This window comes from Heteronotia binoei, chromosome 21 (genome assembly GCF_032191835.1).
Source record: "Heteronotia binoei isolate CCM8104 ecotype False Entrance Well chromosome 21, APGP_CSIRO_Hbin_v1, whole genome shotgun sequence".
Lineage (NCBI taxonomy): Eukaryota > Metazoa > Chordata > Lepidosauria > Squamata > Gekkonidae > Heteronotia > Heteronotia binoei.
Genome location: NC_083243.1, coordinates 94,685,189 through 94,703,967, shown reverse-complemented (window position 1 = coordinate 94,703,967; position 18,779 = coordinate 94,685,189). Strand labels below are relative to the sequence as shown.

The following is an 18,779-nucleotide window of genomic DNA, read 5'->3' as shown; positions in this document are numbered from 1 at the left end:
ACTGTGCTTCTCTGTGTTCTACTTCAGAGATGTTGTGTTTCTTTCAGAGCATGAAAGGAAACTCACAGAGCCTAAGGAGTAGAAGCAGCTCTGTGGTGTTGACATCAGTAGAACCCTAGGCAGCTGAATCCTGCATATTGACTGGCTTGGGATACTAATTTGTTTGATCTAAAACATATGAGGATTATCCTGTGGTATTTGCTTTTAATGGTATCAGTGAGGATTGAGAGTATGCAGTCTGAGACAGATAATTCTGCTACTAGTTTTTAGCTTTATGTAAACCTCTGACCAATCTGTCAGGGGAGTTACAGTTGTCAGAGGAGCTCTGTAAGCACCCTGGGAGGTGATGGAATTATCGTAACAATTCTTGTTTAATTAGACACAGGCCTGTTTGTGAATGTTCTTCTGTAACCACAAGAACTAAAAAGCTTGTTTTTAAAAAGCCAGAGTTCTTTTTGGTGTGTGCTGCTCCAGAATATTTGCATGGTGCAAAATATGAGAGACTGGCTCTAAAGAGCCTCCAGCTGGTCCTCAGCTGCAGTAAGCATTTTGGTTCGGCAGCCTAACCTTCATTTAGCTGAGATCTTCACTACTTTTTAGAAATGATAATCCAGCTCAAAGGCAGGGTCAGCAGAGAGGAAGTATGCTGTATTCCAGTCTTACTCAGTATCTGCAGCTGTTTAGTACATTCTTTGCAAATGCAAATGAAAAGTGTATCTGAGAAACCTATTTTTCCTCCTGTAGATTGTAGGGAGGGGGACTTTTTGGTTCAGGCCCAACCTTCTCCCTGTATAGGGATCAAATTCCTCAGAGCAAAGTGCTCAAACAAATTACTTCATTTTACAAGGGTGGCAGCAGTTGATTCTCAGTTGCTGACTAGTCTGGAGAAGCCAGTTATTGCTGGTTTAGCTTCAGGCCCTTTTCCCACGGTTAGGAAGAGAGGTGCACATGGCAACTAGTAGACAGAACAAAATTTTCTGAAGTACAGCAAATCCCAGCTGAAAGCTATACTCAGTCTAAATGACCTTTTTGCCCAGGATTGAAGACCCGAGGCTTCACAGAAAGTAAGTCTGTATCCTTGGTGGAACTAGTTGCATATTAGCAAACAGCAACCTCAAATCACGCTGGTATTCCACACCCAGTACTTAAATGCATTATCCAAATGACAGGTAGATTCATTTTGATAGTCACAGAAGCTCTGACATCAAGTCTGGGCCTTTGGGCTTGGAGATAACAAGACAAATGAAATGTTCAGTCACCAATGGAAGCCCATCTTGTTCCTGGGGGGTGCAGTGTTCCTTCCTGCTGCCCCAGCAGGGGCTGGTGCAGTTGTCAAGGTTGTTCTTCTCCTTTATTGGAAACATGCCGGTAACCAGGCGGCTGTGCCTTCATACGGAAGAGTACTGTCAGGAGCAGGACAGTAAGCAGAAAGAGGATGGATCCACAGACAGCCAAACCCACAATAAATTCTGCAAAGAGTGAAATGGACAAGCAGTTTGAATAGGACAGCCAAAACACCTGAGTTTCTTACTGGTTGTTGGGCCAGACCACCTCACTCACCCGTGTCTTTCATAGTGCTTGCTATCTGACACTCTTGTTCCCAGTCCTGTGCAATAACTGGGTCTGTGAGTTGCAGGAATTTTAGCAATGGGCAACGTTGTTCACAGTTTGGTAACTGTAGTGGATAAGGCTGATGCCCACTTTCATTTCGAAAGTACATTTCTACTGTAAAAGTGCTAGGAACAAAAGAATTTGAGGTTAGTTGGTGCTGGTGATAATTATTCAGCTGCATTCCATTATGCTTTGTTTTCAAAACAAGTCCTGAACCATCATCCAATCCCTTTCCAACCTTGTAAATGCCTTAGTACAAGTTAACATTGTTTCATACATTTGTATATGTCTGCCCTTGACAACAGAAGTTATCTTCTCAAGAGTAAAAGTTAGGTTTACATTTTTATCAGACTAGAGCAGGGGTGTCAAACATGTGGCCCAGGAGCCAAACCAGGCCTTTGGAGGGCTCCTATCAGGCCCGTGAGCAGCTAGCTGTCATCTGCTTCCTTCTCCCTCTTGCTTCCTTCTGCATAACAGCTTGCTTTGCAAGGCTTGTTCAATTCTAGAGGAGCTACAGAGCAAAGCCTCTATCTTCCTCATTGGGTGAGGCTCCTCCCTTGGGGTGGAAGTGGGGGAGGGATAGCATGCTTTGGCCAGGCTCTCAATTGCACAGCAGAGCTACTGAGCCAAACCTCTCTTCCTTCTATTGGCTGAGGCTGGGGCCCCTTTTGGTACCCAAGGAATGAAGAGCCAGAGCTTCCTTTGCCTAATTCCCTGGATCCCATGGTACAAAGAAAACACCTTTATGAACAATGAGTGCTAATGTTTTAAGCATGTTTTTTAAAAGTTTTTAAAAAACTTTAATTGTGTTGTGCCCTTTGTAAAGTTTATATCTCCACTACCTGGCATTACATTTTATAACTCACATGGCCCGGCCCAACAAGGTCTCATTTATATCAGATATGGCCCTCATAACAAAAGGGTTCAACACCCTTGAACTAGAGGGTGTCAAGTCAACTGTAGGCTATAGAATATTATTGGGGTTTCTGATCCACAACTAAATGCTGGAGAGAAAAAGCACACTCTTTTCATCTCAGGATTTGTAGTCTTTTAACTTAATTTCACTTCCTATGAATATGTGGAGAAAAGTTGGTTTAGCAAGATGAGATTAATTGCTTTCAGGTGAGAACCACAGAAGATCAATCCGTTTGATATAGTTACTGAAGCCCTTACCCATCATCCTCTTGATACAGTTCAAACATATGACATGAAGCATAAGGTGCTTGCCTCCCATTGTAAACATCCAGGGCCATCTGCAGGGCCCCAAGAGTGGTATCATGCTGAGGAAAAAGAAAGTGTGAGCCCCTCTTTGATACAGCAAGTAGGGAACCTAGAACAACATTTCAGACGGTGGTAGGGGCAAAGGACATGATGATAAAACGAATGAGAAAAGGATCCCCATCACCACAGTGAGCATACTATTTCATAAGTAAAAAAGGAAAGTAAGTGGGGATGAGCATATGGGGAACTAATGAAGACACTGATAGAAATATAACATGAAGTAACAACAGTAGAGCTTGAGAGTGCATCACAAAACTTCTACGGACACAGGGCAGAATCATGCATATACTTGCACAAAGACCAAGGAGAAGTACAGTCTGCAGGGCTGGCACTACTGTTAGGCAGCCGTAGGCGGTTGCCAGGAGTGCAGAACTGCAAAGGATGCTGACCCGGGGAAAGGGTGCCGGTTTGGACCCTCCCAGTCTCCCTTGCTTCTGAGGGGATGGAAATAGTCCGCTCGGAAGCAACAGCGAGGCTCCTGGTCTTCGCATGTGCACCACCGCTGCGAGAGGCAATACAGGCAAAGACGTGAGAGGCAAAGCGGCAGGCAGCAACGGTGTGCACGTGGAGACTGGGAGCCTCGCTGCCGCTGCCTTTGCCAGTATTGGCAGCGGGGCAGCAACTGTGGCTTGCTTAGGGTGCTGGCACCCTAGCACTGCTGCTGACAGTCTGTTTCAGATTTTAAACCTAAAAGGATTGAAGTGCTGACTCTGGTTTTTCTTCTTCCACAGTACAGGAGAAACTGCTAGATGATCAGCAGCCCAGGCAGGCACCTCCTGCAGCACTACAATGCAGCACCGCACTCCATCACATCCTTGTGAGTGTGCCTTGGTGTGGCGCCTGCCCCCTTCCCATCCCTTCGCCTCCCCTGTGCTATCAGAGCATGCTGCGCTCCGGCGCTCCCTCCCCAGAATGCTGGGGCATCTACCCCCTCCTTCCCCTTCTCCCCCCCCCCCGGCCGATCAGAGCACGCGACCCTACTTGCTGACGTGTATCTTATTTTTTAGAGAATGTGCTGGAGGGGGAGTGAAGTTTCCTCCAGCGTGGTCTTCAAAAGATAAGATGCACGTCGCGGCTGGCAAGGCCCAGGCATGGTGCGCTGTGATCGCGGGGGGGGGCGAGGTGAAGGGACGGGAAGGAAAAGGAGGGGGCGGGCAGAGGGGGAGGCAGGCAAACTAGGTGTTTGCCTGGGGCACGGGGGAGCCCAATTTGGCACTCCACCCTCCCAGCACCCTAGGCAGCCACCTAGTTTGCCTAGTGGGTGAGCCAGCCCTGTAGATGATGTGGCTAGGTTTTGTTTACTAAGGCTGGATTCATTTGGAGGCAGGGGAGAGAAGTGAAGTACCGATTCCACATGAAAACTTACACATGAGTATACAAGCATTTTAAGGTATTGGTGTGCAGAGGTATTTGCAGCTAGAGTAAGATTTTTCCTTATTTGAGAGAGAAGAACCCCTGAGGGAGAAAAAAAACAGACTATTATGATTTTACGTCTTGACAGACCAGTGTATAGTCTCTTACCCAAGATGCCGTCCTTACCCCATCACTTACCACCCTGCAAACGAGCTTTCTCCATCCGTCTGTAAATCCCAAAAAGGAACTGAAAGCTGAAATCTTTCAGCTGTTGCAGCCGAGTCATCACATTAGGAGTTATCCATGATGGAAGTGGCAATTGGTGTGTTTTCTGGGAAATATACAAAGGAAAGCTTCCTTAAATACAGTCTGGGCAAAGGCTAATGCATACACAGTCTGCTTTCGAATCTCTGGTATGCCAAGGAGAAAGAATGGACTTTGATAGTGAGTAAATAACAATGACACCTATCAACCTTCATTCGAGGCTCTGCCCAGTTTTGCTATCATAATACATAAACTGCAGTGCAGCCCTACACAGTTACACCCTTCTAAGCCAATTGACTTCTAACAGATTTGGAGGGTACAGATCAACTGACAACTGCATTGTTTTTGATGACCTCCTACAATGATGTTCTCTTGACTGTACCTCTAAATTACAGTGATGATGAAAATTGCAACTCTGCAACTTGCACCTGCTTCCTAATTTGGCAGGGGAAACTTTCTGGCACACCTAGATGTTTAGACAAGTTGTAATTTATGATGACAATGACTGTTCCTGTTCAGTGGAAAGAAATTAAAACGTCACAATGAACTCTTAAATCTGCTCTCTGGCATAACTGTTTTCAAAGCAATTTTCCCATTAGGCTACAATCAAAGGGCCATTTTGGGGAGCCTACACTCCTGCATATGGTTCAATTAGTCTTTAGGAGCTTAAGAAAACTAAACATCTTGCTTGTTTATTTACAGTAGTGAAACTAAGAAGCTCAGAGCTTTAAGTTGTTTTCTGCTTCAGACTAAGGCCTAGTTCTGTTGTCTCAGCAGCAACAACAAAATTTAGTCTCACTCAGCAAGATTTCTTCGAGGTCAGCTAGTACAAAGTCAAGAGGAACTCCCTTAGTGTGACACTTCTCTATCCTATAAGGCCTATGGAGAGGAACCCTATAAAACTGCTTGCTATAATCATTCAAATAATTCATGGTTATTAAATATAGTGAGTAATAGTTGAAAACCATTTACATCAGTAATGGATAGAAAAGCCCTTAAGTGATCACTATTATTACTATTAAGTAATAATAGCTTCTAGCTTCTTTATGTTGCACTAGGAAATGTTCATCAGGATAGTTGGATTCTGGCTTAAGAGAGATTTTATACTGCAAGAACTAGTGTGTATGCATATGCATTCCCACACACTGCATCTCAAAGTAGGTTACACATTGTCAAGGGAGCTGACTGGCTTTGTATTAACCACAACAGTGCCCTCAAGTATAAGAGCTTAGGGATGGGAAGTGTTCAGATACACTGGAGAATGGAAATGGATGCACTGAGCAAGACACTACTGGAGAGAAGCTAAATCTGGCTCATGCCCCTGGGAACCCTGGTATCAAGCCTGCTTTTATTTGCATAGCCCCACTCTGGATTCCTTTTCTTGGTCACATAAGACAAAATTCTGGGAACTAGTGGTAGAGATTCTGAGCTTGCTTTCAGTGGAGAACATCCTTAGTGTATTATAAAATAGTGACCCTCTCTACTACTGCTGGAAAGTGCTTGAGGTTAGACAAATAATATTCAAAAGGGGTGGGGACTTGTTATTCTAAAGCAAAAATGCAAGCCACTTCAGCTAGCACTTAAGATTTTCAGTTTAGAAAGCAAATGGAAAGGCAACTCACTTCACAGAATAGTGTATCATATATACTCCATACAGACTCAAGGGAAATGTCCTGGATTCCTGTCTTTTGCGCCACCATCTTCAGGAATTCCTGTAGGGTTTTGCAATAATAGAGTCCATTTTTTATCTCTCTATGACCCAAGAACTATATATAACCATAGCCATCTCAACTGCCATCCCTCGCAATTCATAACTTACCATATTCTGAACTGTTTTATTCATGTACTCTGCTGTATGCCGGGTTTCATTTTGCAGCTGTTCATAACGGGGACAGGGGGTTAATGGAAACTTCAGGAGCTGGATAGAGACAAGATGTATATTAACTCAATGGATAGTTTGAACACAGATTCCTACTTATGAGAAAGACTTACTGAATGGAGTGGACTAGTTGATGGGTTTCTTTGCACTAAGCAAACTTGACTTTTAAGTGAGAAGATCTGCACCAGGCCGGTGAAACAAGGCTCTATGAACTACCTCTCATGCCCAAAGAAATGAGGCAGGGAGAACAGCAGAATAGTAGAATTCAGGATGGATGAAAGCAGCATTAAAGAGAGGGGGTTTCTGATGCATGCAACACATTAGAGCTAATCTACTAGCAGTTATTTCTACAAGTGACTCACCCGCTCCACAGAACCAGGTACTGTATGGACAGGGATGGGCTGCCAAGAAACATTGGGATTGAACACCTGTTGCCCTTCTGGGGGATACAGTCCTGCCAGATTGGCCTCAGCACTCATCAGGGTCCGATCAAAGTCTGTGCTGCGGATGAAGATCTGCCGAGTGTAGAATCAAACACAGAGTGCACATTTCATTAGAGTCACTAGTAGTCATAGATGGTTTCCTTTTCTTGACTTTATGGAAAACAATGACAAGTTGAAGAATGCGGTTCTTGGGAATTTCAAAATTACAGCCATATATTGTTTCCTCATTCTTACAACATCGCTTACCAGTCTTCAAGCTGTATTTTGCGACCTTGGTGCACATATAGTTGTGCTGTCTCCATACTTTGTGCTGTTTCCATACTGATAAAGATTCTTTTTAAAAAGAAATGCCTTTCTGAATGGGCTGACAGGTACTCTGAACAAAACATGATGAATGACAGATCAACTCACAATAAACTGAATGAATTAAAGTTGGAGCAAAGTATAGTTTGGGGTTGTATCACTACAGACAGTTGTTCCAGACTGCTACAGAAAGAGATGGGGATTGAGAAGGGAACTTTAACACTGGGGCAGTAAATAAAATAGAGAGATACACATGTTGTTAGGTAAGCCAAAATTATGGCACTGTAGCTACATCAAACTAGGACAAACTAGTTTTACAAACTAGTTATAACAAATGTCACTCTCTTCAAGAGAACAGGCAAACAATAGCTATATTTACAGTCTTGGAGTGAGTTTTAACGCAACAAGCCAGGAAAACACAAAGTATTTCAGGAAAATGAAATTATGCTTTCCACAAAGACACCTCAGATTCATTACAGGAAGCCAGGTGTGCAGTCCAAGTAGTTCATACTGATCTCACAGTGATCTGCCACTCATATGGACTCGAAGTACCCTGCATACATGAATTGTGGAGATGTGATGTGCTAATTGATGAATCTGAACCCTTCAGTAAGTTCTATGCTATTAAGCACCAGGTTTCACAATGAGATTTCTTATATGTCCCTACTGCCAGAAAGGAGGAGGAGAGTTGGATTTATACCCCGCCCTTCATTCGGAGTGGCTTACAATCTGCTTCCCTTCCTTTCCCCACGAGAGACACCCTGTGAGCAATGTTCCGTCTAAGCTGTAGAGTCTTGTGAGCAAAAATTCTACTTTGTGAGCTACTGGCATTAAAGTTGTGAGCTACTGCATAACTTAGTTTGCTCTAGGGACATTTTTCCTGAGCTGAGACAAAAATGTGTGAGCTAGAGGCTAAAAATTGTGAGCTAGCTCACACTAACTCAGCTTAGAGGGAACACTGCCTGTGAGGTAGGTAGGGCTGAGAGAGCTCTGAGAGAACTGTGACTAACCCAAGGTCACCCAGCTGGCTGCATGTGGATGAGTGGGGAATCAAACCCTGTTTTTCAGATTAGAGTGTGCTGCTCTTAACCACTACACCAAACTGGCAAGTAACATCAAAATTGTTTAGAAAAATGAAGAAAGCAACTTCCTATATCTTCAATTTTAAAAAATGCAAATAAACAGCTTGAATTCTAACCAGAGCGTCTTAAGCCTTAAGTCAGTGTTTGGAATTTATGAAAGAAGGAGAATTTGAGAATGTTAATCTTTATTGTGCAAACAGTGTTGCTCTCTCAACTTATTTCAATTAATTTGGAGCACTGCCTACTCCCAGCACACTAGCTTTTCAATTCCCTTTTTTAAAAGAAGGCACACTAGGACATCTGCAGATAAGAAATTAGTTGTAGGCAGTGAGCCCAAGACTGACAGAGGCTGCTGGCAGGCTGGGATAGGTAAGCCAAAATTATGGGAAGAAGTGAAGTGGATAGGACATAGGGTGCTTTCAGATGGACCAGAAGCAATTGGAAATGTCTAGTGCTTGCTCACAGAGCTATCTTTTCTTTAACCCCAAAAGGCAATCTAGAGAGGATGAGAGTGAAATCTACATTAAGGAGGTGGAAGGGATTGATATCTTGCAGTGGCTTTGGAAGAACCAAAAGCCTAGCCCTTCTATCTAGGAGCCAGTGTTTCACTTTCCACAACCACACATATCCTGTCCAGACCATAATACAAATGCCTATGAAGAAATTCCTCTTGATACTACAAGCACATATTACTAGGCAGAAACAAAAAACATCTGCAAGCTTTCTCTTACCCATTTCCACAGTTATGGCTATTGTCCATTAAGGCAGCAACTTTAAAGCAGAGGACCAAATTTGCCAGATAAGAATTTTCCCCTCTTCTTAGCAATATATAAAAAGTATACATAGCATCTAAGCTGGCAGGGTGTTACTCCAGAAGACATGAATAGAGAGAAAGGAAGCAGCATGTCCCGTCTGAATTCTGTCTGTGCTTGCCAACACATCAAAGTGTCAGGGATGAACTGTAGCTTGGATGGCTTTCATGCTGATTCTAGCATTTAGGAATTTGTCTCAATGCTTCTTCAAGAACTGCTTCAAAGTTTCTCTGTCTGAACTCTGTTTCCTACAAGACCTGAAGCTCATTTACAGGGCCTGCAAACATGCAGTAAAGGGTCAGCCTCTGTCCACTCTGGTTCTTGAAGCTATATCTTCTGACATGCAAATTCCCACTGATTGTGACAAAAGATACCTGGCTAAAAAATGCAAGGCTGGTTTTTGCTGCTGTATCATGTGAAACATGGGGGGGGGGGAGGGGGGCTCCCTCTTGGGTATCCTGCCCCCCCAGGGAAAGTGTATGCGCAATACATAGCCTCTCCTTTCCTGGTGTAGTGAACGCTGGGTGGTCACTGTCTGGCTATGCCTGGCAGATGGTCATTGCAATGGCCTCTCCTACATTACTGCATCCGTGGCAACACCTTCCCGCTGGTCCCCCCCGTTTCTCACAGAGTTTGCCACGTCATGGTGCGACCGAATGTCTGGCGGTATAACCGGATGGGCAGGCTGGGCTCACCAACCTCGCCAGCCAAGAGAAGGAAAACTCTAACATCAAACCTGGGCAGATAGAGCTCGTTAATGTAACACCTATCACCTGGAGGACTCGCTGCCGGCGTCCCGGCTTACTGGGCCATGGCAGATGAAAGGGTGGAGCCAGTACCGCGCACACTGTGCTTCACCTAAAAATTCCTCTGTGCAGGCCTGAAGGGCATATCCACAACCCACAACACACCAAGTCCTGCAGCGATGAGCAAGGGGCAAAACGGCAGGTGGAAGATGCCACTGGAAGCCGCAGTCCCGATCCTGCATGTAGGCGGTTCAGGGTATTGGTCGCCTGATGCTGACCCGGAGACGAAAGCATTTTTCGGCAGCACCCTGAACGACCAAGCAGCCTTATCTAGGGACAGCACTGCTTGCTCCGCATGGAGAGGGGCCTAGAAAAGGTGGCCTAAACAAAGCTCGTCCCCCCCCCCCCCCAGTTGGCTAGCCGCGGTCAACGGGCATCCTTACTTGCGGTCGAAAAATAACAACAAAGAAAAGGCATGCACCTGCATCACAAAGTGTGCAAAGACTAAAGCTTGCATGTTGGAACATCAGAACCATGCTTGACACAGTAGACAGTGGTCACCCTGAATGACGCTCTGCTCTAGTTGCCCACAAACTTCTCAGGTTGAATATTGACATAGCAGCTCTCAGTGAGGTCCGTTTCCCTGAGGAAGGTAGTCTTCAAGAACACGATGCTGGCTATACCCTCTACTGGTTGGGTAAGTCAAAGGCTGAGAGCCACCTTCCTGGCATTGGCTTCATGGTCAGGAACTCCATTGCCTCCAAACTCGAAAACCTGCCAACAGGTCACTCAGATTGCATCATGTCCATGCGCCTCCCACTTCAAAACAAGCAGCATGCAACACTCTTCAGTGTGTATGCCCCAACCCTTCAAGCAGATCCTGCAGAAAAGAACAAGTTCTATGCTGATCTACGCAACCTCGTACGGAAGACCCCTACAGAGGACAAGGTGATCATCCTTGGCGACTTCAATGCCAGAGTAGGTAAAGACTCGGAAGCCTGGAAAGGAGTACTTGGCAAACACGGCATTGGCAACTGCAATGATAACGGGTGCCTCCTGCTAGAATTCTGCACGGAGCACCAGCTCACCATCACCAACACTATCTTTCAGCAGAAGAACAGCCTGAAGACAACCTGGATGCACCCACGGTCCAAGCACTGGCACCTTATCGACTACATTCTGGTGCGCCAGAGAGACCTTCAAGATGTCTTATACACCCGAGTAATGCCCAATGCGGAATGTCATACGGATCATCGTCTTGTACGCTGCAATCTCCGTCTTCACTTTAAACCCACACCCAGGAGAGGAGGTATCCCTCGGAGGAAGCTTCAGGTTGGCAGCCTTCAGTCAGCCGAAGTTAAAGCTGCCTTCCAGGCAAAACTCCAGTCAAGAATTGAGGACCCCAGTTGCCCCACAGACCCTTCTCCAGAAGCACTCTGGGAACACCTAAAAACTACCATCCTGTTGATCTCTGAAGAAGTCCTCGGGTTCTCCACAAGGAAGAACAAGGACTGGTTTGACGAGAACAATCAAAAGATCCAAGAATTACTAGCAAAAAAGAGATCTGCCTACCAAGCACATCTTGCTCAGCCCTCCTGTCCCGGGAAAAAAGCAATCTTTCGCGCTGCATATAGCAACCTCCAGCGCAAGCTTCGACACATTCAGAACGAGTGGTGGACCAAGCTTGCAGAGAGAACCCAGCTGTGTGCAGACACTGGTGATTTAAGAGGGTTCTACGAAGCCCTGAGGGCAGTATATGGCCCATCATATCAGGCTCAGAGTCCCTTGCGTAGTGCAGACGGCCAAGTGCTCCTCACAGACAAGGCATCCATACTGAACCGGTGGTCGGAGTATTTTCAGGTTCTCTTCAGTGCCAACCGCATAGTTCACGATTCAGCAATCCACCTCACCCCACTTCAACCAGTGAAAACAGAGTTGGATGAGATCCCCACCCTAGAAGAGACTGTTAAAGCCATCAAGCAACTGAAAAGTGGCAAGGCAGCGGGAGTTGATGGAATCCCACCAGAGATCTGGAAGCATGGGGGCACAGTACTACATAGCACACTTCACAAAGTACTTGTCACTTGCTGGGAACAAGGCAAATTACCACAGGACTTTCGCGATGCAATCATCATCACTCTACACAAGAACAAAGGGGAAAAGTCAGACTGCTCCAACTACCGGGGGATAACCCTGCTCTCCATCGCAGGCAAAATCCTTGCAAGAATACTCCTGAACAGACTGGTGCCCACCATTGCGGAAGAACTCCTCCCAGAGAGCCAGTGCAGCTTCAGAGCTAACAGGAGCACCACCGACACGGTATTTGTTCTCAGGCAGCTCCAAGAGAAATGCAGGGAACAGAACAAGGGTCTATATGTGACTTTTGTCGACCTTACCAAAGCTTTCGATACCGTTAGCAGGAAAGGCCTGTGGCAAATCTTGGAACGTTTAGGATGTCCCCCAAGGTTCCTCAGCATGATCATCCAGCTACAGTGAGGCCAAGTCAGACACTGCAACGACCTCTCGGAGCCCTTCCCAATAGGCACAGGTGTAAAGCAAGGCTGCGTTCTCGCGCCAACTCTCTTTACAATCTTCTTTAGCATGATGCTTCAAAGAGCTGCAGTAGATCTAGATGATGATGATGGTGTCTACATCCGCTATCGCACTGATGGCAGCCTGTTCAACCTGAGGCGACTAAAGGCTCACTCCAAGACAATGGAAAAACTTATCCGAGAGCTACTGTTTGCTGATGATGCTGCACTCGTCTCCCACTCGGTATCAGCTCTGCAGCATATGACATCCTGCTTTGCAGAGGCTGCCAAGCTACTCGGCCTAGAAGTTAGTCTGAAGAAGACAGAAGTTCTCCACCAGCCTGCACCCCAGGAAGATTATCACCCTCCCTGCATCACTGTGGGTGAATCAGTTCTGAAGACAGTCCAGCAGTTCAGCTACCTGGGGTGCATCATCTCCTCAGATGCCAAGATCGACAAGGAGATTGATAACAGGCTGGCAAAGGCAAACCGTGCATTTGGCCGACTGCACAAAAGAGTGTGGAGCAACAAGCATCTGAAAAAAGGCACAAAGATCAATGTTTACAAAGCGGTTGTGATGACAACCCTCATCTACGGCTCCGAATCGTGGGTTTTATACCGTCATCACCTGCGACTCCTTGAGCGCTTTCATCAGCGCTGCCTTCGCACCATCCTCAACATCCACTGGAATGACTTTGTGACCAACACTGAAGTCCTCAAGCGGACGGAGGTTACAAGCATCGAGGTACTGCTGTTGAAGACGCAGCTGCGCTGGGCAGGGCATATTTCTATGATGGAAAACCACCGCCTTCCCAAGATTGCTCTGTATGGCGAACTTTCCACCGGCCATCGAAATAGAGGGGCACCAAAGAAGAGGTACAAGGTCTGACCTAGCCTCAGATCGCCAAGCATGGAGGCACACCATCCACCAGGCTGTCTCTTCCTTTGAGAACGCACGCATAGCTGGTCTTGAGGACAAAAAGAGATTGAGGAAGAATCGCACTGCTACAGCACCAACCCCAGATCAGACTTTTCCCTGCAGCCACTGTGGCCAGATCTGCCTGTCCCGCATTGGTCTTGTCAGCCACCAGCGAGCCTGCAGCAGACGTGGACTACTGCACCCTTCTTAAATCTTTGTTCGCGAAGTCAAGCCGAGAGAGATCATGTGAAACATCCCTTGGTTCAGAAACTGGCAAAGAAAACTAAAAAGCAGGACTCACAAAGGCAGGATGGGCTCTGACAGGTTAATCTAATCTGGACACAAGAGCTATTATACTTCTTAAAGAGCTTTATCCCCCACTGAAGCTACTGTGTTGGCAGAACCTTTTTTAAAAAGCCACAAGAAGCTGTTGATGAGAGTGGTCATCCCCCCTTAAAAGGAGGGAAGAGGTAGGACCATTGTTTGCTTTCACCATATTCTTTCAGAAGAAGGAGTAGGAGTTGGTTTTATACCCTGCTCTTCACTACCCGAAGCAGTCTTAGAGCGGCTTACAATTCCCTTCCTCCCCCCAAATAGACACCCTGTGAGGTAGGTGGGTTGAGAAAGCTCTGAGAGAACTGCGATTGACCCAAGATCACCCAGCTGGTTTCATGTGGAAGAGTGGGGAATCAAACGCAGTTCTCCAGATCAGAGTCTGCCACTCTTAACCACTACACCAAACTGTAGACAAGTTTAATTTTTTCTGCTGACTTGTTTTGTTGATAAGCCACAGGAAAACATCCTGAGGGTAAAAAAAATCCAGTTGGTCTGGTTTTTGATCACAAGGCCACACAGTCTCTGTTATATAGCTGAAATGTGAAAGCGGCTGAGAAGTGCAAGGTGCTATTACTGTTATCTTGTTGAATTCAGGTAACTGATTGCAACTTCCAACATCTCACAAAGAAAAGGGGCAGTGGAAAACTACAACTCATCTGAGTATCTCTAATTATAGTTCTACCTTGAGAAGAACAGAGACAAGCCCAAGCAAGTTTTCTCTCTTTGCAGAGAACATGACATGATCCGGTAAACATCACAGTTTGCAGATCTCTTTTATTAATAATTACCCACTGACAGCAGAGTAGGAGAGAGGAAGGAAGCTGTGCTGATAGAATTAGTAAACAGGGATTGTGTATTGCCCTCCTGTCTATTGTAGTAAACAGGGATTATGTACTGACCTCCTGTCTATTGTATGAGGCGTTCAGGAATCCATCATAGCGCCTTCGCAGGGCTTGGCCCAGGTCCCAGTGTTGCCGCATCCCTTCCTATGCACATCAACAGCAACAAATTAACAACAAAGCAGAGCCTATTGCAATCTTGCCAAAACAGAACAGAGTGGAAAGCAAGGCCAACAGTCGCAGCTTGAATACTGTTGATTCAGGAAATGTGAATAAAATTCCTTCCTGAAACAGATGAAGCTGCCCTCCCCAAACAGCCTACTGTCTACTTCTTTCTGAGCTAGTAGGAAGCAAAGAAAGGCAGCAGCAAAAAAGACCTTAAAAGCACAGGGGAGGGGACATGTAAATTTCAAACTGACACCCAATAGAGGCTGTATTACCCAAATACATTTTGCCCTGCATCCTGGGGTTTCCAATTTGGGAACAGAATATTAGTTTCTGAGATACTCACCTGAGAAAGTTGTCCAAACCCCTGTGGCCAAGCACTTTCCTGGTAGGGATCTTGAGGGTATGCCTTCACTGGGGAGCGATCACCATGACGATATAACTGGGGGAAAAATACTGCAAAGTCACAAAGACTCCATGGCTTTTTCTACATTCATGCTGCTGCTTCTGAACTCCTCTGTCCCAGAGATCACTGGCCTTACTTTACTCTGCTAACCCGAAGGCAAGGAGAGAACACTATTAAAATCTGGCAGCAGGTGTCATGCACAGTAAAGTACACTTGATGTCTGTAATTAAGACATAGTCACCTTAAACATTATGCAGCTAACAGATACCTTGATTATTTTTATTTCTGCAGTTATTCCTGGCTCCTGTCATATTAATAATAACTGTTTTAAAAATATATAGCAAGAGATATAATTTTTGATATTTTCTTAACACAAAAGCTATGGCTGAGCTTAGCGTTGGTTTTAAAGCACTTGCTTCCTAATACCTGTGGAAAACAAGCAACCAAACCTTTTTGTCAACTGTTCTCGACTGTGCAACTGAACAACAACAAAGCACTACAAGGCAAATGCAAAAGAAACGTTACTTTCCACCTAGACAGAAATTATTTCTTTTTCATCTCATGATATTTCAAGATTGGTTGCATTTTTTTTCTTTACTGATCTTTTGGGCTGCCAATGTCATGCGAAGCCCTCCTCCCTCCAGCCCATCATGGCCCACCTCTATACCGCACCCCTTAAAATATCTTGCTCCCAATTGTTGCTCCTCACCAAGGTAACAAAGCGGAGATTCCGACCCTGGGCGAGTGGCGAGGCTAGTCCAATTATGAGACCCAGCACCAATGGAAAAGGAACAACTGTACATCTCTGGAGCTTCCTTCTAGCCTCCATGGCTTTCTTCCAATTATAGCGATGTTCCCCATTCCACATCCGTGCCTTGGTAATAGTGAGCATGCTCCAGTCCCTCGAGCATGCTCAGTACGGCAAGTGAAGCAGTTGAATGATTTTTTTCTGTATATATTGCCCTTCGTTTGAGAGATTCGGCTAAACCTTGTGTGCGGAGGATGACAGATAGAGGGAGCAATTGTAAACAGGTCTACTCGGAAATAAATCCCGTTTTATTTAATTGGCTTATTGTCAGGAAAGTGTTCTCAGACTTGCAGCCAAGTACGTGAATGAATCTTGAAGCTGAGGTTAGTTCACGGTCCAGTAGATGTCACAGAACCTGCATAGAACCCCGATCTGCCATTAAACGGAAGAAGCGATTTTCCAGCTACCATCCAAAATGTGGCTGCTGCTGGGGAAGGAGGAACAACGACTATGGAGTCGGACAAAGTAAATGTAGCTTAGGCTGAAACGTGGAAGGTGAAAGATCAGGAAGACTATGTAAGCGCTATGTTGCAAGAAGGGTTGAGCTTGTGCTTTTTAAAAAAATCGCATTTCTGTCCAGCCCCTGCTTCAGGAAGCGAAGATATGCCATTTACACAGATAATTTACACTTTAATTAACATCTAACTGGTCTCAACCGCTCCCCCATCATTTTCCTCTTAAGAAAAATTCCTGGTTTGATTATCCTCCACATATTTGTGGAAGTGAGTGGTGACTCACAAAAGATCATTTTGAAATAAATGTTGTTAGTCTTTAAGGAAGCATTGGACTTTTGTTTTATTTTTCTATAACAAACTAACACAACTACTTTTCATTTGACCATGGAAACTGGGACAAGGGATTTGAATAAGATATTACACCCAAACACTGTGAGGGCAGGCAAAACTGAGAGAATGTGAGGGAATAAGATACTGGCTGATAATATGGTAGGTAACCCAAAATTAGTGGTAGTGGCTATGCCATTCTATACCACTTAGGACATGCAGGTTTCCCTAGCAAAAAGGGATAATACTATTTGTTGTTGTTCTGTTGCACAGTCAAGTCCGACTCTTTGCAACCCCATGGACAAAGTCACACCAGGCCCTCCTGTCTTCCACCATCCTCCTAAATCTGCTCAAATTCATGTTAGTTACATCAGTAATGCTGTCCAGCCATCTAATCTTTTGCCATCCCCTGCTTCTTTTGCCTTCTGTCCTTCCCTGCATCAGGGTCTTCTCCAGTAAGTGCTCCCTTCTCATTTGGTGGCCGCAGTATTTGAGCTTCAGCTTCAACATCTGAATTTCCAGGGGACAGTCAGGGTTGATTTCTGTCAGGACTGACTGATTTGATCTTCTTGCAGTCCAAGTCTTCTCCAGAACCACAGCTTGAAAGCATCTATTCTACTGCGCTCAGCCTTCCTTATGGTCCATACCTTACTACTGGGAATACCACCACCAGGGCTTGAATTCAACAGAAGCTCACAGGATCCCAGGGCATATGCAAATGAGATATGCTACTGAGCTCCTGCACCTTTTTTCCCTACAAAATGACCCCTGACCATTGCTTTGACTATAAGGGCTTTTGTTGGCAGGGTGATGTCTCTACTTTTTATTATACTGCCTAGGTTTGCCATAGCTGTCCTCCAAAGGAGCAAACGTCTTTTAATTTCATAGCTGCAGTCACCGTCTGCAATGATCTTGGATTCCACTACTTCCTTGTCTTCCCCTTCTATTTGCCAAGGGGTGGAGGCTGGATGCCATGATCTTAGTTTTTTGATGTTAAGTTGCTCTCCCATTACTAAAGCAATTGGAATTTCTGTTCCAGCCATGAGAGACAGAGCCTTCTTGGATGTGACACACAAGGTGTGCAGTATTCTCCATATCCAGTATTCTAGAGCTTGGGCACTAGGTTTCCTCGGGCATTCTCTTGATCATTTAACTGTTGCATCTTTCTCCCCACCCTCCTTTTATATGTTATTTGCTGTTAATACTGCTGATAATGGCAGTATTTTAGAGATTATTTTAATAATTTTAATTTAGGAGTTTAGAGATTATTTTAATGATATATATGGTGCTTGGTTTTATTGCATGTTTTTGCTGCTTTCAGAAAATTGTGAAGTTTTACTTGATTTAGCTCGTTTTTAGTTGGTGATGGGCAAGCCTTTTTTGGTAGAAAAAGCCCAGCAAGGTCTCATTTGCATATTAGGCCACACCTCTGATGTCAGTATTAGAACGTAAGAACATAAGAGAAGCCATGTTGGATCAGGCCAACACTCTGTGTCACACAATGGCCAATATATGTGTGTGTGTATGTACGTACACACACACACACACACACACATATATATATACACACTGCGGCTAATAGCCACTGATGGACCTCTACTCCATATTTTTATCCAATCCCCTCTTAAAGTTGGCAATGCTTGTTGCCGCCACCACCTCCTGTGGCAGTGAATTCCACATGTTAATCACCCTTTGGGTGAAATACTTCCTTTTATCCATTTTAACCTGACTGCTCAGCAATTTCATTGAATGCCCACGAGTTCTGTATTGTGAGAAAGGGAGAAAAGGACTTCTTTCTCTGCTTTCTCCATCCCATGCATTATCTTGTAAACCTCTGTCATGTCACCCCGCAGTCGACGTTTTTCCAAGCTAAAGAGCCTCAAGCGTTTTAACCTTTCTTCATAAGGAAAGTGTTCCAAACCTTTAATCATTCTAGTTGCCCTTTTCTGCACTTTTTCCAATGCTATAATATCCTTTTTGAGGTGCGGTGACCAGAATTGTACACAGTATTCCAAATGAGACCACACCATCGATTTATACAGGGGCATTATGATACTGGTTGATTTGTTTTCAATTCCCTTCCTAATAATTCCCAGCATGGTGTTGGCCTTTTTATTGCAATCACACACTGTCTTGACATTTTCAGTGAGTTATCTACCATGACCCCAAGATCTCTCTCTTGGTGAGGCTCTGCCAGTTCACAACCCATCAACTTGTAT

At 45.0% G+C, this 18,779-nt stretch overlaps 1 protein-coding gene across 1 annotated transcript; it reads right to left on the bottom strand.

Annotated features, from left to right (window-relative positions):
* Nucleotides 1-738: 738 nt before the first annotated feature.
* ACP2 (acid phosphatase 2, lysosomal) lies at nucleotides 739-15,886 on the bottom strand. Its single transcript, XM_060261682.1, has 11 exons — nucleotides 15,680-15,886; nucleotides 14,911-15,006; nucleotides 14,460-14,546; nucleotides 6,751-6,903; nucleotides 6,329-6,427; nucleotides 6,132-6,221; nucleotides 4,444-4,576; nucleotides 4,259-4,347; nucleotides 2,785-2,891; nucleotides 1,561-1,736; nucleotides 739-1,469 (listed from the first exon to the last, which is right to left on the bottom strand). The coding sequence occupies exons 1-11, from the start codon at nucleotides 15,860-15,862 to the stop codon at nucleotides 1,333-1,335; spliced, it is 1,350 nt and encodes a 449-aa protein (XP_060117665.1). The 5' UTR covers nucleotides 15,863-15,886; the 3' UTR covers nucleotides 739-1,332.
* Between the last annotated feature and the right edge of the window lie 2,893 nt (nucleotides 15,887-18,779).